This window comes from Stigmatopora nigra, chromosome 22, assembly GCF_051989575.1.
Source record: "Stigmatopora nigra isolate UIUO_SnigA chromosome 22, RoL_Snig_1.1, whole genome shotgun sequence".
NCBI classification, from domain to species: domain Eukaryota; kingdom Metazoa; phylum Chordata; class Actinopteri; order Syngnathiformes; family Syngnathidae; genus Stigmatopora; species Stigmatopora nigra.
Genome location: NC_135529.1, coordinates 4,564,731 through 4,586,773, shown reverse-complemented (window position 1 = coordinate 4,586,773; position 22,043 = coordinate 4,564,731). Strand labels below are relative to the sequence as shown.

Genomic DNA, 22,043 nt, shown 5'->3' with positions numbered 1-22,043 from the left:
CATAAAGTTCTTCCCCTAAAATAGGAGTTGGAGCTTCAATGTAGTACTATTGGTGGGAAATGAGGTACAAGGTATGACATGGTATGTATAGGATTCCCAACAGTCAAGGGGTCTGCCTCACATTTCTTAGGTCGAGGGTTTGATCCCAGGTAGGTCATTGCAGCGTGGAGTTTGTGTTTTCTAGGGTTGTGTTTTTCTCCGGGTACTCCGGTTTCCTTCCACATTCCAAAATTAACAACATGTTGGTCTCTACTCTTTACTCTAGTTGTCTGTCTCCTTGTGACTGGCGAGGATTGGCCTGGTGCCTGAAGTCAGCGGTGATATGCTCCAGCACCCCCCGCGAACCTTGTGAGGAAATTGAATGAAGAGATGGATGAAATTTTCGAACATTAGAGGGCGACTATGCTCCATCCAGCTGGCTGCCATCTAGTAGATGATTGAACTACCATATAAACGCAATACATTGATACATTTTGCCCAGTAGATGACGCAAAGGAGTTACTACCTTGCCTGTCTTGTCCATATAAATATGAACCTTTTAAGTCACTTCCTACGTCATAGTCAGTTTGTTGAGGAGTCACATCAAATAGGCGCACGCCATGTGCACTGTTGATCACAAGGGGGAATTCTGAAGACTTGGTCCTCTTCTTAGTTATTTTTGTTTTTAATAAATACATCGGTTTGCGTAGATCAAGTTTATTAACAAATCGGCACACCTTATCGGGCGTTTACCATTCCAAAAAAGTTACTAGCGGTTGAGACGCGTTGACTACCGCTTAAGGAAACGAGGCAGAATGTATCATGAAGAAACGTCTCTACAGAAGCCACGTTATGGAAGTAAGTAGTGTTTTTCATTTTGCTTATTATTATTATAACATTTTTTGTCAACAAACATCGATAAGCAAACAGTTTCGGTTGGTTAGATGAGCAACAGGTGTTTGATCGGCGTCTGCCTCCTGCAGTAGTAGGTGTGTCAGCTAAAAAAAATAAATAAATACCAAATATAATAACAGATGGGACGTTTTTTAATGAAAATATGGAAGGTATACAGGTTACTGTGTTTCTTTGATATCTGTCTGAAACTCCAAAATACACGATCGGTAACTTTTGGACTACATTTGGATTGTTTCTACCTTATTTATTTAGTATATCAGCCATTTCAAAACATATGGTATTTTCTCATGGTTTAAACGTCACAGTAACTGCCCTGCTGGAGTATTGGTACAGTGAAAATAAATCAACAAATCACAAGGCTTCGGTGTCTAGTCAGCTCTTGCAGTCAGGGAAAAGTGGGCAAAGTGTAACTTTTTAAAGATAAGAACAATCAATTGAGTCATCACGACTATGCTGATTTGCATTCATGCATGATGAGGACTTGTGTCTGCAGGGATAGTACAGCACAAATGTTAGTTTTACACTAAGTTAGCCCTTAGCAATCCAAATATTAACTGGGAGTGTTTGAATTTGCATGTTCTACCTGGAGTGAATTTGTAGGACACGTCGTAATGCAAATGGTAGAGTTAATGACATTTATTCCATTAATTGAATTAATTTATCTGCTTGATCTTCAATTAGATTCAACATGCTCGTGGTATGTTTTCCTCAATTTCTCCCGCACTGTTGGAGAATCGAGCACTGCAGCTGAAAAACAGCATGAGTCAACACCATAGAGCCAATAACTAAAGTCCCATGATGATGTGCACACAAAGGCAGAAAACCTCATCCTGTGTGTTAAATATAACAGCACAAAAGTGCAGGAAGTGTTCACACTAGTCACCATGTCTTGTATATATAGTAGCGTTCACTTGGACATTTGGTCCACGTGCAGTAGTGAGTGCATGCAATCTGTTTGCATTTGTCAATAACCCGAAATTGTGAAATGACCACACTGCCATACAATTTGACACCTAACCAAAGTTTTAGATAAACATGACATGTTTCAAAAGACCTAGGGAAACTTCTGAAAATATCAGCATTTTAAAAAGGATCAATATTTATTAAATAAATATATATTTCTTAAGGTCAAAATTCAAGCCTTTATTTGGCAACCTTCGACTGTTCTCCTGTATGACTGTTATAATTTATTTTCAATCATGGGAGCTTGTTGTATATCACTTGGACCTATTGTGGATTTTTTTCTCCTGCCTTTTGACCAAAGTATTCATTGAGAGAATACTCCGCTCTCTTTGGCAGTATATGCATACAACAGTCTCATTTCCAGAGTGCCACTTAAGGACTGATTTTATTCACATCTCAATGGTGCTTGAATTGAAATCCCCACACAACAAGCATAAATGATTATTATTAAAATGAAGCCAATTCAGTGTAAAAACTGTTCAGCTTCAATCTACAGCTTTCCCCTCAACAGAAATGGTGCCCTTACTGATGTCTGCTACCAACCGGGCAATTGAATTGCAGAATTGAGGCATAAGAGTATTGGGATTACATTGGTTAACTTTAGACTAATAAGTCAATTGGTTTAACCACTTTGTCTTGCAGCAGCCAGCAGACTTTTGGTGTACGACTTTACATTGCGTTGAAATTGAAGTATTCTTTGCAATGACCTGTGAAAACATTTGGTACATCTTTGCAATCTACTACTAAAATCGAATCACATTTTTTAATCCATGTCCAAATTTGTATTGGCTATATTCATTAATTGGCTGCCATTGTCAGCGATAGATGCATTGAGTAATCCCGATGCTGACTTTTTGACTTCTGATCCAATCTAAATATGCTCCGTGTTTTGCCTATACCCATATTTTCAAATAGAAAAAATAATGCAAAATATAATGTATACCGTAAAAGATGTATCACTTTGTTTTTGTGTTAAAGTCAAGAAATGCTTTCTTTACAATATAACTTGATGATCTGTTGCTGTCATTAGTTTTTAAGGGTTAGGGTTAGAACATGTTTGGCTTCTGGTTTGATTTACAGAGACTGAAAATCACTAGTTTTAGCTGTCATTGGCATATAGTCTACAATAAACTTTTGCAAATTTGATAAGTAGTATTGACTGATGAATTATGAAGTTTATTACATTGATGATGAGCTGGAAGTTATATCATGAGCTTTAATTTTGTGTCGCTATGATATGTATATAATCAGCTGGGCTGATTGTTAAAACAATATGCAGTTACAGTATTGTCATTCAATTTGCAGCCATTCAGGATGATGAGAGACGGTCAGCGGAGGAGATGGATGAGAGAAGGCGGCAGAACATTGCTTATGAGTACCTGTGCCACCTAGAAGAGGCCAAACGGTAAGATGAAAATAACAGAAGCGCTGCAAAGCATTTTTTTTTTTAAACCATCGGGTCTCATGTATCCAGAGTTGGGCGTAACGCATAACTGAAATGATTACTTTTTTCAGTTATGAGTATTGCAAACTGAAAAAAAAGGAGTAATATAACAAATTTACAAAAACGTGCCACTTTACTAGTACAAGTTGTCAGGATGGAAGCCCATGGTCCATCTTTTATAATATTCCCTAAAAAAAAAACGCCTGCCAATTATATTTTATGCCTGTCTGAATCGCCATCAGACTGTCACATACATGTGGTGATTCGCATTATACTCATCATCCGTCTTGCGGAACATTTGCACCATATGGTGTAAAGAAGTTGCTAATGGATAACACTTGCATCAGTTATTTGTGAATCCTACTTGTTGAGTACTGTAAACGCTGAGCTAAAATCCGCTTGAAAAAAGACTCCATTCTCATTAGGGTTGCCAACTCGCTAAAAAAATAAATGATAAGGGCCATTGGGTTGGTAGAGCCAGCTGGCTCCATAACAGTCACTATATTCTCTTATTTTTAATATTTTTAACCAGCAAATCTTTCAGCACAAACTTTTGTTTGTCTATAACATAAATACATCCACATTAAAATATGGCATAATTGTAACAACGTTTTCAGTTACAATACAACAATGAAACAATTTCTTGTGATGCGTGCCAAGAGACAAACCACTTCCGTTCAAGTCTCTTCTTTAGATGCCCAAAACGTTCCATTCTTGATTCTGGACATTCTACAGTCTAAACTGTGCACCTCCTATTGTCCTATCACAGTTGAACCTTTCACTGTGATTTAGCTTCCATTATTTTCCATGTTGTACTCTTAGATAATGAATGCATACATTTTGCTTTTAGTTTTGTTGATAAATGTTGTGGGTATTTTGCTTTGCTGTCTTGCTTTGCTGAGTGCTCCATGACTCAAACAGCTGCTTCCTTCAAACCGTTTCATTCTAACTTCCTGTGCTACTCTTGTTATTTTTGAAAATAAATACCTAGTTTCTCTACTCTGGAAACGGTGTCAAATTGGATTAGGATTAGGATTTCTAATGAAGCAGCAAGAGCAAGGGATTAGTCTTTATGCCAGAGGTCAACAGTCTGTGTTCTTTGAACAAGGATTGAATTTACTCAAATCCAGTTCAGTTTGTAAATAGTATTGCAAAAACCAAAACAAAAAAGTGCCATTCATCATTACATTTACAGAATTCACACACCAATTGCACAGTTAAAATTGAGAATGTTCATATGTCAAAAAATGGGCTGTATATCACACTAACAGGACAATAAAATTATTGATGTGTATATTACTGCATCCCTTTTGTCAATACAGGGTAACAAAATCATTTATCCCTTTTGGTCTATCTTTGTCTAAGCATATTTCACTGTCTAATTCAGGACATGTTTGGTGTGCTGTAGGATTATTATTATTATTTTTTGCCCACTGTTAATATCTGATTTGCCCATCGATGCTTCCTAAACCGCATTATAGAAGCGCATTTTCCGCACTATGAGGCGCACCTTCAATGAATGGCCAATCCTCAAAATATATTCATTTATTTGATATATATGATGCACCAGATTATTAGCTGCAGTAGTATTGTGGTAGTGGTAGTAGTAGTATGGGATTAGGTTATACATCCACTAGAGAGAGCTATAGTAGTAGATGAAGACTGGAATTTCTTACAATGATTAGCCGATATTGATCCATATAAGGCGCACTGCTGTCTTTTAGTTGCACATTATAGTGCGGAAAATACTAATGCATGGGTTTCTCACTAAAGCGCAGAGCGATTGTTTTCAAGATGTTTTCATTTGAAACTGATCCTCTTTTGGATTGTCTCCTACAGTGCGTCTTTTTCAAATGAATATTTTCCAGACATTCCACCAGCAAAGTTTCAAATTTCATGGATAAATAGTGACGAAAAGTGCAATATAATCAAGTGAAGTTTTGTAGCTCTTAGGATGATGCTTGTGGCGCGGTGTTGCTTGGTTTCTCCTGGTTGGATAGTGACAATGACAGGAAGGTCTGCTCAGATAACTATAAACATGAAACTCGTCTGTCCTCCAACATTGTTCTAAATACAGGAAATGGAGTTCCACAAGCAGGATATGCCTTTTTTTGAGTGTGTTCCTGCTAAATAAAAAAAAAATCTTAAATTGATTTCAGTATATGCATTTGAATGATGTTTTTTTCTTTTATTTTGTTTTTTTTTGGAATTCCTTACTCCTCTTTGTTCCATTTTTTTCCCTCAGAAATATCTCTCAGGGGGAAAATAGAACTGTAGGAAAAAATTAAAAGGTGGTGAATTGAAACCGTCCACATTAATATTATTTATGAGTGACATTTTACGGTAGTCATCAGCATTGAGCTTTGTGACTGCTGCCGCCACTTTAGTTTAAAAATCATGCACTGTTGATCCAAATTTGGTGTTCAGTCTGACATTTTTAGCGTAGATGGTACTATAAATCTGGCCTTGCTCCAAGCCACCTTGATAATGTGTAACAAAATATCAAACCAACATAATTCAAAACTCCGCTAATCATTTACTAGAAATACTGCTGGGTCCCGAGGAATAGCTGCTGTTCACATCACAGGTTATACACAGTTCAAAAATATTTTACTTCAGTATTTGTCCTTTCAGTTATGAGGGATCCAGTCCAAAGTATGACGGAGCCCTTTTTCTTTTCTTGATGCTTGGCCCTCAGCGGTCACCACAGCACCTCATTACTAGACCACCCGGAGGGAAATCTCAAGTTCTCGCTTACTTACTTCTTACATTCTTTATTTTGTTCTGCTTGGGGAGGACACTAGAATTGGTACTCTTCATTTATTCGTGAACAGATTAGAAGGAGATTTCATGTTTAAAGCATTTTTAAAACATTTTTGTTTTTTCTGTCAGATGTATTAAAGCTTTTTTCTCCCCTTTCTTGTTACAGTTTGGTCTGATGCATTTAAAACATTGCTTTGACTTCAGTTTGAATGTTTTGTTAGGTGGATGGAAGCCTGCCTGGAAGAAGAGCTCCCCACCACCACAGAACTGGAGGAGGGACTGAGGAATGGTGTCTACCTTGGCAAACTTGCCAATTTCTTTGCACCCACGATGGTGTCAGTAAAACGGATCTATGACAGAGATCAAGCTCGGTACAAAGTAAGTTTCCATTGCATCCTCCCCCAACCTATTTTGATGTTATATACCAAATTGGTAAGATTGTTTTCCAAAGGACGTGTTAACCCTCCTGCATTTTTCCTCCATTCAGACCAACGGGCTGCACTTCAGGCACACAGACAACACAGTTCAGTGGCTCAGGGCCATGGGTTCAGTAGGACTCCCAAAGGTAAGGGTGTGCACAGCTTAGCAGTTGCTATCTTTTATTATAAACATATTTTCATTCTGAATATTCAGAAGACAGACATTATATTCCACACCTTTGGGGAAAGACATTTGTTGCAACCAGTTACATGATGGCCGTTGACGTCATAAGGCTTACGTATTTTACGAGTTTCTGCCAACATTTGATAAAAAACATGCAAAAGCAAGCAACTACAACTGAGTCTTTTTAGTCTTTTTTTAAATCATTTTTCCTGCAGAAATAATCATATAATGTGTACCAATGCTTTGACTGAGCTCCTTTGACATGACATTATTTGCATAAAAGATCAGTGACGTAGATGACCAATGACCAAATGACCCATATTTGATAACTTTGGCATTTAGTAGCATAAAGCTAAACAATTAATGAATAATATTTCTGAGCATTTGCCCCTGTGATTGGTTAGAGCAGATAATTGAAACATTTGTATAAATAGTTTTGTTTTCTTTTTCCCTTCAGATATTCTACCCGGAAACAACAGATGTGTATGACCGTAAAAATATGCCCAAAGTGGTATACTGCATACATGCACTCAGGTAAAGTTTATTATTAATTATTTGACAATTTAAAATTTAATTTCACATATGTTGTGTTGGCACCAGAGAACCACTCATGTTTTAACATAAGAAGTTAGATTAATTTTCCATAAATTAGTCTAAAATTTTGTCTAACTGAAATTTCATCTGCCTGACAACAAGATACATTTCAGGAGACATTCCGTAAATTGCTTGGATTTTTTTTCTCTATTGTAGTTTTCTGTCAAGCCCTTTGAGAATTGCTTTCCTTCCCAATTCACGCACACTTGACTTCTTCCTTCCTGCAACTCCAGCAGGAGTCCCACAAGGCCGCATTGCTTCCCTGTGCTCAATTGTGCTCTCATGGAGTCAACACAGCAGATGTTCTGTGTACATACAAGTGTGATTGAAAAATGTCATATAACAAAAAAATAAAGTAGTTTGGACAGAAGTTGCTTAAAAATGATTAGATGATGTCAGAGAATCGATTTATTGCGAAAGGAAATGCAAAAAGATTGACTCATCTTTTAAAACCGGTTGCTCCAGGCTATTGATCAGCTGATTGTGTCAAAAGCCCCCCACTCATTAATGCGTTTCAGCTGTTTCTGTGTTTGTGTATACAGATGAAACGGTGTCCATGTGGTAAGGGCAGAGGCCAGTTCATGTTTGCACACACTCTGACCAAAGTACAGAAAATCGGTCGGCCTTGGGCTGCTATTCTTGTTGCTCTCTCTAATGTTAGACCAACTTTAAGTATCTATAATTCATCATGACATATCAGGTACCGACAAAAAAACAATTAAAGTTTGATGAAGTTTCCACTCGCCTACCTGGGGAATTAATTGACCATTCGACTGGAGAACAAGCTGAGTGGATGGCTGCATAGCATTTCTTGAATCTAAGTCAATACTACCTCCCTGTGGTGTTTGCCCGTTATTGGTGGGAATGAAAACAAAATAGACAGAAATAATCTCTTTTAAGAAGGAAAAATATACAAATCTTTCAGCGAATTAATTGTTGCTGCTAGTCGCTGAACATTGTTATAAGCTTTTGGCGCTCGCTAAAGTTTTAGTCCTAATCTTGCAACCCTATTGTTTGTTTCAGCTTGTACTTGTACAAACTCGGCATTGCACCACAAATCCAGGACCTATTGGGGAAGGTGGCTTTTACAGGTACAAAATGACTACAATTGTTACATTTTAGTTTTGCTTTGCTTGTTTTTCCTCCCCTGAATGTTGACATTCATCCTGTCTTTTTTTGTTTTAAATTTTATTATAATTTTGCACTGTTCTCATTCATTTTGGATCCATCTGTCTTTTTTACAGAGGAAGAAATTAGTAACATGAGGAGTGAGCTGGACAAATATGGTATTCAAATGCCAGCTTTCAGTAAGATTGGAGGAATCCTAGCCAATGAGCTATCAGTGGATGAAGCAGCATGTAAGTCCTACTGTAGAAGGTAGATGTATAAGTTAAGTTTCAAAAGGTTGAGATTTTTAGTACTGTTCTAGTAGCACAATCTTTTATTCAAACACTGAAATGTACTGCTCTTGCCTTCAGTGCACGCGGCTGTGTTTGCCATCAATGAGGCAGTTGACAGGGGTCAGGAACCTGCAACGATGGCAGCCCTCAGGAATCCAAACGCAATGCTGAGGAACACCCAGGAAGCTCTGGCGCAATGCTATCAGGACATGTTGACCCAGGCCAAGAGCCGGAAACAAGACACATCCTCAAGTAGTGTAAGAATGATTTCTCATTTTTTAATGTATTTATCGACTGGATGTATTTTCACAGATATTCACCCAATTATAATATACAAAGTTATTGCATTTTTTCTATTTTCTGTCCTCCAAAACTAAACAATACTTTTTTTAAAACCATAATTGATATTACAAAAAAATCATAAATACCAAATGTAATGATTTTCATAAGCATTAATGCATAATGCAGTGAGATGTAGAAAATGATAGTTGATAGTTGTTCATATTAAGATGCAGAGGAAAAAGTACATCCACACATTGCCAGGGTTGTTTTTATCCATTTCAGGAATATATTGGCTTTCACCTTTTTGTCTCTGTTTTCCATTTAATTGATAAAACAACAGTGAAAGTTGCAAGTTTATTTGTACATCTCTTAATCACAAAATAGGGCTTCAGATGCCCTCTAGTTGACAACGGTTTGTAACATACCCTGATATAAACCCCTTTGTCTCTATTATGGTTTGCTCATTCTTAATATCCAAATATTACTCACTTGATTTGGATAGCATTTTGGAATACATCATCGTCACTTTCAAGTTGTTGTCTAAACAGATGGTTCCAATTTCAGTGTCTGATACAATCAACTATAGTGGCCCAGAAAATGGTTGCCTTCACTGACTCACTCCATAAGCACTGCCAGCACATTCCAGCTGCTGCAGTGTCAGCCGTACTTCACCAAACATTAACACTTGCACTGCAAAGCAACTTATTTCTCATTTGGTTTCATTGCCTTTGGCAAACCAAATACAAGGGGATCCACTTGAAATGTGATGAAATAAAAATTCCAAGCTGATCTATATGAAAAATGACATTTCTTGTCCTTTTCCTAGTATTCCACCCTTAGTACGGAGGAAAGAGATGTTTATGAGGAGTTGCTGACACAGCAGGAGATCCAAAGTTGTATCGACTTTGCAAACAGTAAGGAACATACTCCTATATCACCAGATTTTGGATGTTAAACCTTTTTTTAGCATTAAAAGTATGTCTGTTTTTCTGTCCCAGTTCAAGCAGGAGTAAAACAGGTAAATCATGCAGTCTGTGCCCAAGATGCAGCATCTCTTTTGGCTGCACTAAATCTTCCGGCGCTGGCGTTGCGTGGAGTGGAGAATGTAAATCATGACTGCTACCTGCAACATTTTACCACATATTGCCAGCATAAATGCAAGGTACCCTCATTTTGAGTCTGTGTTGGCAACCCATTATGCAACCTGTTAGTGATCCTTGTTTGTGTTGTTGGTTTCATCCCCTAACAAATAGTTTCAGTTCAAACAAAAGCTCCACTCACATTTTCCCTAACATTTGAGCTCCAGAAATGGACATATTGGTATTAATCCACCGATTCCACCCTCTTTACTATAGGATGAAGATAAGGGCGTTCTTACGGAAAAGGATGAGATTCAGGGAGTTGTTAGCTCTTGCAATGAGTTTGCAGAGGCTGAAAGAAGAAGTAAGCAACCAACATAGCCTGTTATCTTTTTCTGAAGTCTGTCCACTCACTTGAGAGTTTAATACGATTGTTTTCCCATTCAGAACTTGAGGCAGTTTCAGCAATCAATACAGCTATTCGTCTTGGTGACGCGCTGGAGACTTTTGAGGAGCTCGCTGACCCTGAGGCTCAACTGCCACTTGTTTACCCAACAGCTGCTAATCTCTACCAGAATGAGCTTTTTAGTTTGCAACTACAAGGAGGGAGGGTACGCTTGGCATCAGCATTTTAGATCATATGAAGATTCACTGACACATTCATTCTTTTTATCCCCCCTATGGGTTAATGTGGTCAAATTTCAAGACATATGCTTCATTGCAAACATCTATCTGCATTTAGTCTGACCTGAGCCACGAGGAACTATGTGTGGCAGTGGAAATGCTGTCAGCTGTAGCTGTGCTCAACGAGGTTCTGGACACAAAAGATCCCCAGGCTGTGATCGAGCAACTAACAGATTCGCCTTTGGGTTTTACAAATATGGATCAAGACAACCTTAACGGGTATATCAAATGTGAAAGACAGTAAAACTGACTTCCCTTCTTCCAATAAATCACAGCATAGCAGGTCCTATTAAGTTAAAAGTCTTCTAATACCAAATGGGCCTTTTCCTCAGGTATGCAGAAACCCTAATCAAACTGCGAAATGAGTCTCTTACTAATGGCCAAGAGTTTCTTACTTGGAATGATGTTCAAAAGAGTATTGACTCCGTCAACATTCAGGTCCTTGAAGAGCATGAACGTAAGAACGTCAGACAAGTTTCAGTTCTTTTTTTTTTTAAACAATTCGTACATTGTAGTTTGCTGCAAATTCAGTTTATCTACATGAAGTAATTTCCCATGTTTACACATTTTCCTCCTTATTCCAGGAATTATAGCAATAGCAGAGATTAATGAGGCATTGATCTCTGGTGAACATCAGCAGACACTTGCAGCCCTGCTCCTCCCCACTGCCAAGTTGACGGGGGTGAATCCAGCCACAGCCAAACATTACCATGAGGTCTTGCGCTATACTAAACAACTACTGTGTCAGGTAATATGAAAATCATATTAGTACATGTATACCCACGCTGCATGCAGAGCAAAGTTATTTTCCCACCCCAGTTATTTGCATTGCACAATTAATTTGGAACAAGTGAGATTTGACAGCGGTACTTCAATTCTCAACCTGACAAAATTAAACCTCATCCCTTTTGTTTAGACATTTTTTGACAAAAGGGAGTTTTAGAGAAAAATGTACTTCCTGTGTTTTGAAATTACGCAATTACATTCTATTGTGAGCACACATGAAAAAATACATGTTTCTTTTTTTCATAAATTACAGTTAACATAAAGAATTTCTAGTAATGAACAAAACCTAACACAAACTAATTTTGTTTCCACAATACAAAATTTCCTTTCAATTTTATTACTCCTTTTGGAATCTTTAAAGCTGTGAAGCATTTTTATTTTGTATGCTTTCAACGATGAAATATTTCTGCTCTTTAAGTAAACACCATTTATTTTCACATTGTCAACAGTATTGCAGCAAATTCCTGTTCCAATGCCGTGTAGACTGTAGCCTACCATGTTTATTTTCCAATGTCAGGTGTTTCCGAGATTGCTGTGCCCTAACAATGGTCTTGTAAGGCCATGCCTTTTCTGTGTACACATTCAGTCGCACGTCTTAACAGCCGACCTCTGGGATTTTGCGGACGGAGATGAATTGTATCTCTGTTGCAGCCGATTTTGAAATAAGCAAACACAGGAAAGGATCCAAACAACTGTGGAAGCAGCAGAGACATACAGCAAATCTGTAGTATCCGTAAAGTTTGTCATCCCCATTGGAAAAAAGGCGGGCATAGTGTGCAACATGCAGGATCCCGCTGGGCAAAAAACACAGCACAAAGATGACAAAAACCAAAGTACTGATCTTTATAAAAGGTCTCCAATTACACCCGGATTTTCCAAGGTGGTATACCACTGACACGTGTGCATAGATGGAAAGTAGAAATGGGACTACAAAGCCCAGACAAACCAGCATTAGTCTATATGGCACCAACAGTGAGTGGGGTTTTTCTTCAAGGGGAAGCACGTCGTGACAAGTGGTGACCCCCAGCTCAGCAAGCCAGTAACTTTGCCTGACAAGTAACTCGGGTATAATAGCCGCCCCGAATAGGAACCAGACGGTGAAGCATGCCCACACCGCCAGAGTCGTCTTGGCCATCCTTTTATACAAGAAAGGCTTAACCACTGCCAGGTAGCGCTTCAGGCTGAGGCAGGCTATAGTCTGCGCTGAGCAGTAGACGTTTCCGTAAAACAAGGCGGTCATCAGCCGGCAGGAGAGTTCCCCAAACACCCAGTTGTTTCCACTGAAATGGTAGTGAACGCGTAATGCCAGGGAAAGCAGGAGCAGCAAGTCTGACAAGGCCAAGTTTAAATAAAGCACAACTGTGGACAAGGACTTGGCTCGGAGTCTCAATCTTAGGAAGGCCAGAATGTAGGCATTAGAAGGGATACCCACAATCATGGCTAAGATGTAGGATAATGGAAGGATCCAGGTGCTTAAGACCCCTGTGGTGTAGGCTGTGGCAGCATCGTTTGGGTCCACTTCCAGCCATGGCACTCCACTAGGATAGAAACTGGCTGACCGCTGCTTTGTCAGATTGTGTTGATACTTCTTGCCCTTGAAAGATTTTGGAAAGACTTCAGATTGTGTACCGTTTGTAGTCAGGTTTCTATTCCCTATATGGGGCGGAAACATGACAGTGTTAACAAAAAGCTCTAGAAAACAGTTCCCAGGCAATAAAGACAAAGATTCAGCAAAGTTTCTATTCAATTTAGGATACACAATTGCCGTATTTAGTTTATCATAAACAAACAACATCTACATATATACAAAGTTAAATGTTTACAATTGCCCTCTATTATTGGTTTCGATTAAAATGCTAAATATTTTACGATTATTAAATGAATATGAATACAAAAAGTGAATCAAATCACTTACCATCAATTTGGATTGTCTGCATTGTCATGAGACAAATGATAACTCCAGTTAAAATGCCTGCCATGCCTGCCAGATATAGACACATTTAATATTTTTTCGCTATTTCTTTATGTATCGCTGGTATCCACCGATAAAGTCGAATTATTGGCATCGTTCTTGTCCTGCGACTGCCAGCGGTGTGTACTCGATTGGCCACCTCATGGAATACAGGGAAAGCTTGGCTGTTTATTCAGTTCTGCATGCACGTTTCCTGTCTAGCCTTGAAAACAAAATTCCCAGTTGCCTGCGTCAGTAATTTCCCCTTGACTCACTGGGATGGGAGGATACAAGTTCATGGTTCATCATAAGCTGTGATATCCAAATAGTCATTACATTCTCAGTACATGTGGATGTATTTTGTAAAAACCCAATTAAGCGATATAATGTTACCACTGAATATTGTGTTTCAAGAAATGGTTCTTCCCCTATTAATCTGCATACCAGTACATTTCCAGTTTTTCTGGTTCTAATATGAACATTCATGAATATTGTGGGGATTTTAGTTTTGATAATGTTCTATTGACAGTCTAATAAACTGTCGTATAACCAGTTTGGCTAGAAGAATTGGGAGGGAATTTTTAGAGGAACGGGCTGACAACTTCCTTCCTGTTAGTCCGCTGGTCAGGATTTGCTTTAACCTTCGCCAGGGTTGTCTAAAATTAGCCTCAAATGTTAGGCGGAATAAGCGTTCTTCCTGTTTTTAAGGTTTACATACAGGGTCATCGAGTAGGAGATACATCAAACTTTCTCCTTTTTACCTCTTATAGGTGAAGTTTATTCTAACTGCAGTATAAACATCCTGAATTAATCTGTATTGTTGTTAAGTGGATAAATAATCACATGATGCAAACTGAATTGATCATGCTTTAAGCAATTCATAATTCCTGCCATCAATCTGACTTAAATACTGCGATTTACAGAAATATAAGTGAAATGAAATTGGTTGTTTATCACAATCAGTGGCAACAAATCAGTTCATTTATCTGATAACTGAAAAGCATTTACAACAGCAGTCTTGTCATTATAAGAACGGTTCATTTTTAGAGTAGTCCTGCATCCTCTATCCTAATCAATGGCAACAATAATAATAGTTTTTGCTCTTACCTTGACTGTACATGACTGACAATGTGGCAATGCTATTTGTCTGAAAACAGACGTCTGGAGATGAGTCTGCTTTACTGTGGCTGGACCAAATTCAAGAGGCTATACATACAGCCAACCAAAACACAGAAGATGCTATCACAAGTGAGTGCTTAAAGTTTCATTCATAAATAAAGTGCAGCCCTTTCATTTATAGGCCATACAAGTTTTTTTCTTTGAACAATGTTGTGGGAAATTTGAAAATTAATTGGCTCATTTCTTCTTTGTTTGGACAGTGGCTGAAGCTATAGCTGACATCAACGATTTGGTGGCACAGGGTGACTCCCAGAAGACGTTGCAGGCTCTACAATCAACAAATGCGGGCTTGAAAGACATACATGCTGAATGTGCTGATATCTACCAGGTTGAACTTGCACAAGCACAAAGAAAGATGATACCTGAAGGTAGGTCAACTCATGAATGCAATGGGGAAGAAATACATTTTGCAAAATCTATACCCTTACTCTTAGAAGCCGCTGAGAGTTTGTGGGTGAAACACTGCATCAATGAAAGATATTCCTACTACTATAATCTGGAGACAGGAGACAGTACCTGGGAGGAGCCCGAAAACTTTAAAAATAACAGTCGGCACCTCAATAAAGAGAAGATTCAGGTACTCTGCTCCCCTCCTACCTAGGCCCCGATGTGATTGATATATAAAGGGTTGTTTATCCCGTTTAGATTGCAGTCAGTGGTGTCACGGAACGATATAATCGGGAACAGTTGTGGTTGGCCAACGAGTCCTTGGTGACACTGCTGCAGGCGAGGATACGAGGTTTTCTGGTGAGGCAAAGGCACACTCAGAGAATGGAGTATATGCGTCAACAAGAACCACATGTCATCAGGCTGCAGGTTGTACTAAAAGGCATTGCTTTTTTTTTTTGCAATTCATTTTTGGATGTGTAGGTATAACTGCCCTTTTTTTCTTTTTAATATACAGGCCTTTTGGAAGGGTTACAAACAAAGAAAAATATACAGGGATAGAATAAAAGTGCTTCATAAAAATGTTAGCTCAGTTGTTAAGGTAAATTGTTATTTTTCTATTTTTAAATATATCCATTAATATTTTTAAAAATATTCATTTGGAGAGATTATTTATCATTACTTTCAGATTCAGTCCATGGTTAAAATGTGGAAGGCCAAACGTAACTACAATGAACGATTGCAATACTTTAAAAATCACGTGAGTAACGCTTGACTAAATTAATTTATTCCTATAATTTTTTTTGTGGTATGCTGAACATGTCTTACTGATTATTCTTTTTCATAGGAGAAGGACATTGTAACGATCCAGGCTTTCGTGAAGGCCAATAAAGCAAGAGGCAATTACAGAACTCTGAGTAAGTCCACCTAGTTCAGTTATGTAATGGATGTTTGAGTTAAGTGCACAAAAATGAGGTCAAGTATTTGATCACTTGTCTGCTCATTTATGTTGACATTTGTATTAAATGTATTAGGTCATCTAGATTTGATTAGTTTCTCTTTTAACCCTTTATGTGCAATGACGCAGCCTGCGCAAAGGACCCTCCCTTATCAGTAGTGCGCAAGTTTGTCCACTTACTGGAACAAAGTGCTTTGGATCTGCAGGAAGAGCAGGAAGTGACGCAGATCAAGGAAGAAGTGGTCACAAAAATACGCTCAAATCAGCAGATGGAACAAGATTTGAATATGATGGATATCAAGATTGGGTTGCTGGTCAAGAACAGGATTACTCTGCAGGTTGCCAAATCTTTCTTGTGTGTGTGCAAGTTGAGGAAATGTGTCTGTGACAAGAGGCAAAATCTTTTACAAGATAACTATTCCAGTCAATCAATTGATTGCCTGAAATGTGTATGGCAGAAATTGTGTATTTGACAAGAGCATTTTTCTTTCTCCCCAAAAGGATGTTGTATCACATAATAAGACAATGAAGAACATGAAAAATGATACGAACAAAGATGACCTGGCCATAGTAGACAAACTAGGAATAAAGGGACTAAATAAAGGAAAACGGAAAAAACTAGAGGCCTACCAACATCTCTTTTATTTACTGCAGGTACAACAATTGTTTAGCGTACTACTCTATTAAAACCTCATCATTGTGTATTCTATTAAAACCTCAAAACATGGCAAAAAACGATTTTCTTTTTGCAGACTAACCCATCCTACTTGGCTAAGCTCATCTTCCAAATGCCCCAAAACAAGTCAACAAAATTTATGGACACTGTGATATTTACCTTGTACAATTATGCATCCAACCAGCGAGAGGAATATCTGCTGCTCAAACTGTTCAAAACTGCTCTAGAGGAAGAGATCAGGTAACTCTTGTCTCCCTGTGAAGATTGAAGTGTTTTTTTTTTCTTTTTCTGATCTTCTGCAAACTCTACTTCATGTGACTCAGGTCTAAGGTCGACCAAATTCAAGATATTGTAACCGGGAATCCCACAGTCGTCAAGATGGTGGTGAGCTTCAACCGAGGAGCGAGGGGCCACAACACTTTACGACAATTGCTCTCTCCAGTGGTCAAAGATATCATTGAGGATAAAAATCTTGGCATCAATACCAACCCCGTCGATGTTTACAAATCCTGGGTCAACCAGCTAGAAACAGCCACTGGAGAAGTTAGGTAAGAAAGGACTATTGTTATGGGAATGATTTACTTTTTAACAGATCTCAGTGAACACATTAGATGAACATTCATTACACTATACCATACCACTATATACTATATACTATGCCATTTATTCTATTTTAGAATTGTAGTGGTGCTTAATGATCTTGTTACTTGACTCCTCCAGTAAAGTGGTCAACATGAGTATTCGTCAAAGAACTACATAAGAAATATATTTCTATGAAAAACAATCATATCAACGTTACAAAGCAATGAACAAATTAAGTACATTGATTCACTAAAGCGTCTTATAATTAGGTGCACCCTGTGTGAGATGATAGTCACTCATTAATGGTGTGCTTTATAATTTGGTTTGATAATTTGGTGACTCCTGACTTTCTATTTTTATTTTTTTTATGGTTCCTCAGCAAATTGCCCTATGAAGTGACCCCCGAGCAGGCCATGTCACATGAGGAAGTTCGGAACAGGCTTGAAGCATCCAGTATTGCACTTCGCTCTGCAACAGATAAAGTCCTCAGCTCTATTGTGTCGTCCCTGGATAACATTCCGTAAGTTTTGCGACCTGGTGTAAATGTGTATCATATTTCTTAGTTGAAAGTTTGGGCCAGCTCTTCAAAATCTCTCCCAAGCAAAATATTGTACAGTATGAAGACTTGTAGTTTTTATAGAGGCCTAAGTGTGCCACCAGATGGTGCTGATGATTTATAGGGACTCTGGCAGAACTACATAGCCCTTTTTTATAATGTGGAAAGATTAAGAGCTGTCACTATTTTCTCCAAATTTTCAAGATTTATGATTGGCCTTAGTCGTCATTTTCTTCACATGGATGCATTCAGATGGATGCATGTCAACAATTTTGAGTACTTTTGCCTTTTTGATTTGCATGCAGTTATGGCATGAGATATGTAGCGAAAGTCCTGAAGAACTGCCTCCACGAAAAGTTTCCAGATGCATCAGAAGATGAACTATTTAAGGTATAAGTCTTCAGTTCTGTGGTTTATTATTTGTTGGAAAACAGTTCTGTTGTCACAATCATCTCAATATGACTTCTGTGCTTTCTCCAGGAATAGTGTATTTGACAAAATCCCTTTTCTATTGCAGGTTGTAGGAAATCTGCTGTACTATCGCTACATGAATCCTGCCATCGTAGCTCCTGATGGATTTGACATCATTGATCTATCAGCTGGAGGCCAACTTCATGTTGACCAGCGTCGCAACCTGGGATCTGTCGCAAAGATGCTACAGCACGCTGCTGCTAACAAGTTGTTTGAGGGCGAGAACGCACACATGACGCCATTGAACGATTTTATATCGCAGACATATGAAAAGTTTCGGTGAGAATGAACAAATTGAACATTCTTTAATTCACTGCCTGTTCAAATGGATTGGATGCAATTAAATTCATTAGAATTTGTTTTTATTTTCCCTTCAATTGGGCATATTTCCCTGCAAAAGAAACATTAAAACATATTGTTCAAGTTAACAAATTTGGAACACAAATTTTGCATTCAAAAACTTATAATTCTTTACTGAACTCTGTCTAGCCTGTTTTTCCAGTCTGCCTGTGATGTCCCTGAACCAGAGGAGAAATTTAATATTGATGAATACTCCGATCTGGTAACACTTAGTAAGCCCATCATCTATATTTCTATTGAGGAAATAATCAATACACACTCGGTAAGTATGCTGAATCAAGAGGTATTCATTGAAAAACTTTTGCATTTAATGTTTGTAGGTGTTTTACTCTATCTTCTTACCACAATCAAATGTATCAATGCAGCTGCTTTTGGAACATCTGGAAGCCATCTCGCCAGAACCAAACGACCTGTTGCACGAGCTCCTGCAGGACCTGGGAGATGTCCTCGATGTTGAGACGCTACTTGGTACAATTACGTTAATACTTGGATGCTCAGTATCACTTCAAAACGAAGACAATGACCAACCTTTCCATTTTTTGGTCAAAATAAGGTGAAGGAGTGGTTCATAGCAATGACACAAACAAGGAAGCTGTTCTAAACCAGCAGGCCAAAACTGAGATCTCCCTCATTCTGACCAGCAAGTTTGAGTTACTCGAGGGGGATGACAAAGACTTGAAGACTCTCATGACAAAGTGAGTTGAGCTTTTTCAAAATCTCCGTTTTAGTTTTTCAGTCATGGTCTGCAAATAGATTTTGCAGGATATGAAGGATCTCCTAATTTAAAGTTATCGGTCAGAAGCCTTGCAAAAATATTATAATGCATCAAAATGTGAATAGGGTCACCATTAAGGATTCCTGCTTCTTGTCCTTCCAAGGCTACCCACAAAAAGGAAACAATCACCTTTTAACTCACCAATTTGTTGAGCTGAAAACATGTTATGAGACTGTGTTTTTAGTTGAATGCGGCAACTCTAAAATGGTGAAACACTGCCTTGCTGCAGTAATAACTTTTTACCAATGGAGGGAAACAGATAGTCTATGAAATACTCATCAGTTTCACTACATAGTTTTTTTTTTTTTGTATCATCCACTCCCCCCTATCGCCTGGTGACTCAACTCTTGCCTTTCCTGCACATAATTTCCCGTACAAACAGGAAGAAGCTTGCCAGCTGTGGCTATCTTCCCTATAAACATGTATCCTTTTATTTCTTGTAACGAGCTGCAATAGAAAAAATGATTTCATCTTAACCTTTTATAGTTATGACCTAACACTCTATGACCTCCATGTGGAATTGTTGATCCCAATTTCCCAAAACCTCTTTTTTTTTGTGATCCAATGGACCAAGGGATGTTGCATGATGTATTCAATTAAACATGAAACATTTAGTTTATCACTATCCTATAATGCTAAGAACATTGTATAAATGGAGGAAAAAAGACTAAATTTTTATTCATAAGATGCCTACCATTGGCCTATTTAATACACTAATAGGAAACATTATTAAAGAAAATAGAAAAACATATATGTGAAAGTATTTATTGATTTGTGCACTATTCGGTGAAAGCTTTACATCTCATTATACTTGTATAATGACGATAAAAGCATTCAAATTGTAATGTCACCTCCTTTTGGTAAATATCATAATTTGATGTCAGGAGCAACACTCAAACAAATAAAGAAAGCTTGTGAAGAAAAGTATGATATATTGTGCTTATTTGTGTTTTTAGGACAAAGAAACTTGTCGTCGATGTGATTCGTATTCAACCAGGAGAAACGTTGCTTGAAATTTTAGAAACCCCAGCCTCAGTGCTACAGGTGACAATTTTAGCTTTTGTGCCACTGTATTTCTTCATCTACAATTTTTTGTCATACTAATCATTGTTGTTTTATCCCCGCAGGAGACGGAGCATGCAAAGATAGCAATGCGACGGGCGGTTCAGGACGCCCAGACCCCAGATGATCTCAAGAGCAGCCCCGCACTACTGGAAGACAGTCAGCTCCCTCTGGAGCAGAAGAAGAGGAAGATCCTGAGGAATCTTCGGAACTTGGAGCAGGCTAACTTTGTATCTGCCACAAACAAATACCAGGACATCATCAATGACATTGCTAAGGTGTTTAAGCAGCACTCTCGGACTGGTGTATGAAAACCTATCAAGTGTTCTTAACTTGTCCACCTGATTGTAGGATATTCGCTACCAAAGACGGTACAGACAAAGGAGGAAGGCAGAGCTCGTGAAGCTACAGCACACGCTGTCGGCTCTCAATTCTAAAATGTCCTTCTACAAGGAGCAGATGGACTATTACGACACCTACATAAAGACATGCCTCGACAACCTCAATCGCAAGTGAGGGTGCAAGTCATGAATGATGCTAAGTGTGCATGGCTTGTTTGTGGTTTCACTCATCACGTTCTAACGATGTTTTGTGTTTGTAGGAATTCACGCAGGTCCATCAAATTGGAAACCAAAGGGGATTTAAAAGGCAGCAAAAAGTCGAAATCTTTGAAGTACACCGGAGCGAGGTTACATGAGAAAGGAGTCATTCTAGAGATTGAAGGACTTCAAACTAATCAGTAAGTCAAGCTGTGTAATAATTCGGGAACGAATGCGCCCTGGTCCATTCACCAATTTGGAATTTTTTAAAAAGTATTCGATGTCAAGTAACAGGCAGGAGAATAAATTCTCTTTTTGTACTTGATGGCCAATTGACCGTATGCTTATATTTGGAGTGTTTAAATGGCATAAATACATAAATGGCAGAATTATTTTGCTTTTTTTTAACACCCATCCTGTGCTGTTTTTTTCTTGTTTTTCAGATTCAAAAATGTCCTATTTGAAATTTCACCATGTGAGGAAGTAGGGGACTTTGAGATAAAAGCTAGGTTAATGGGAGTCGAAATGGAAAAAGTTCAGCTTCATTTCCAGGTAAATAATACTAATTCATTTATACGATACACAATCTTATTGCGGTTGCATTCATTTCTGTCCGGTATTTGCGTCCAGGACCTTCTACAACTTCAATATGAAGGTGTGGCTGTCATGAAGATGTTCGACAAAGCTAAAGTGAACGTGAACTTGCTCATCTTCCTCCTAAATAAAAAATTCTATGGAAAATGAAAGGAAATCTAGAAGCTGAAAATGGTTTGTGCCTTGGTACAAAACTCAATTGGTTACAATCAGGAATGCCAGACAATGTTCATCTCATAAAACTATTCTTTCTCCAAATAATGTAATGTAATTAAGATATGTCTTTATAAAACAAACACTATTGTTTAGGGTCACTGAATTATCAAGGCCACCTCCCACTGGGCTTGTTCAAATGCTGTAGTTCACTGGTGCCTTTTTAATCAAGTGTCAAAATCATATTTTAATTAATAAAAATTTTAAAAGTTGCAATTAATATGTATATATATATATACACATTGTTG

At 38.2% G+C, this 22,043-nt stretch overlaps 2 protein-coding genes across 4 annotated transcripts; one reads left to right on the top strand and one right to left on the bottom strand.

Moving 5' to 3' along the window:
- Nucleotides 1-294: 294 nt before the first annotated feature.
- On the top strand, nt 295-22,032 carry LOC144215573 (ras GTPase-activating-like protein IQGAP2). 3 transcript variants are annotated; one of them, XM_077744606.1, is made up of 38 exons: nt 295-837; nt 3,163-3,262; nt 6,286-6,442; nt 6,552-6,629; nt 7,125-7,201; nt 8,285-8,352; nt 8,506-8,619; nt 8,740-8,918; nt 9,770-9,857; nt 9,942-10,105; nt 10,299-10,386; nt 10,470-10,633; nt 10,765-10,925; nt 11,039-11,163; nt 11,291-11,454; nt 14,601-14,691; nt 14,823-14,990; nt 15,060-15,199; nt 15,268-15,438; nt 15,527-15,610; nt 15,698-15,769; nt 15,857-15,926; nt 16,097-16,305; nt 16,469-16,621; nt 16,720-16,883; nt 16,967-17,191; nt 17,605-17,745; nt 18,087-18,171; nt 18,299-18,531; nt 18,742-18,874; nt 18,978-19,080; nt 19,166-19,307; nt 20,344-20,431; nt 20,515-20,727; nt 20,801-20,961; nt 21,051-21,188; nt 21,432-21,540; nt 21,619-22,032. In XM_077744606.1, the coding sequence occupies exons 1-38, from the start codon at nt 795-797 to the stop codon at nt 21,730-21,732; spliced, it is 4,977 nt and encodes a 1,658-aa protein (XP_077600732.1). In that variant the 5' UTR covers nt 295-794; the 3' UTR covers nt 21,733-22,032. The 3 variants fall into 3 exon arrangements, with proteins under 3 accessions (XP_077600732.1, XP_077600730.1, XP_077600731.1); XM_077744605.1 differs by having other exon boundaries at nt 296-837; nt 15,057-15,199; nt 21,619-22,031; XM_077744604.1 differs by having other exon boundaries at nt 14,823-15,199.
- On the bottom strand, nt 8,941-13,640 carry LOC144215574 (proteinase-activated receptor 3-like). Its single transcript, XM_077744607.1, has 2 exons — nt 13,408-13,640; nt 8,941-13,145 (listed from the first exon to the last, which is right to left on the bottom strand). The coding sequence occupies exons 1-2, from the start codon at nt 13,490-13,492 to the stop codon at nt 12,088-12,090; spliced, it is 1,143 nt and encodes a 380-aa protein (XP_077600733.1). The 5' UTR covers nt 13,493-13,640; the 3' UTR covers nt 8,941-12,087.
- Nucleotides 22,033-22,043: the final 11 nt, after the last annotated feature.

What these genes read in the sequence shown, in the direction of transcription:
- LOC144215573 (XM_077744604.1), top strand. Translation starts at nt 795, where the DNA reads ATGTATCATGAAGAAACGTCTCTACAGAAGCCACGTTATGGAA. An exon ending in AAGACACATCCTCAAGTAGT is followed by an intron (nt 8,919 to 9,769) that starts GTAAGAATGATT and finishes TCCTTTTCCTAG; the next exon opens with TATTCCACCCTTAGTACGGA. An exon ending in TGCAACTACAAGGAGGGAGG is followed by an intron (nt 10,634 to 10,764) that starts GTACGCTTGGCA and finishes ATCTGCATTTAG; the next exon opens with TCTGACCTGAGCCACGAGGA.
- LOC144215574 (XM_077744607.1), bottom strand. Translation starts at nt 13,492, where the DNA reads ATGTGTCTATATCTGGCAGGCATGGCAGGCATTTTAACTGGAGTTATC. An exon ending in GCAGACAATCCAAATTGATG is followed by an intron (nt 13,146 to 13,407) that starts GTAAGTGATTTG and finishes CGCCCCATATAG; the next exon opens with GGAATAGAAACCTGACTACA.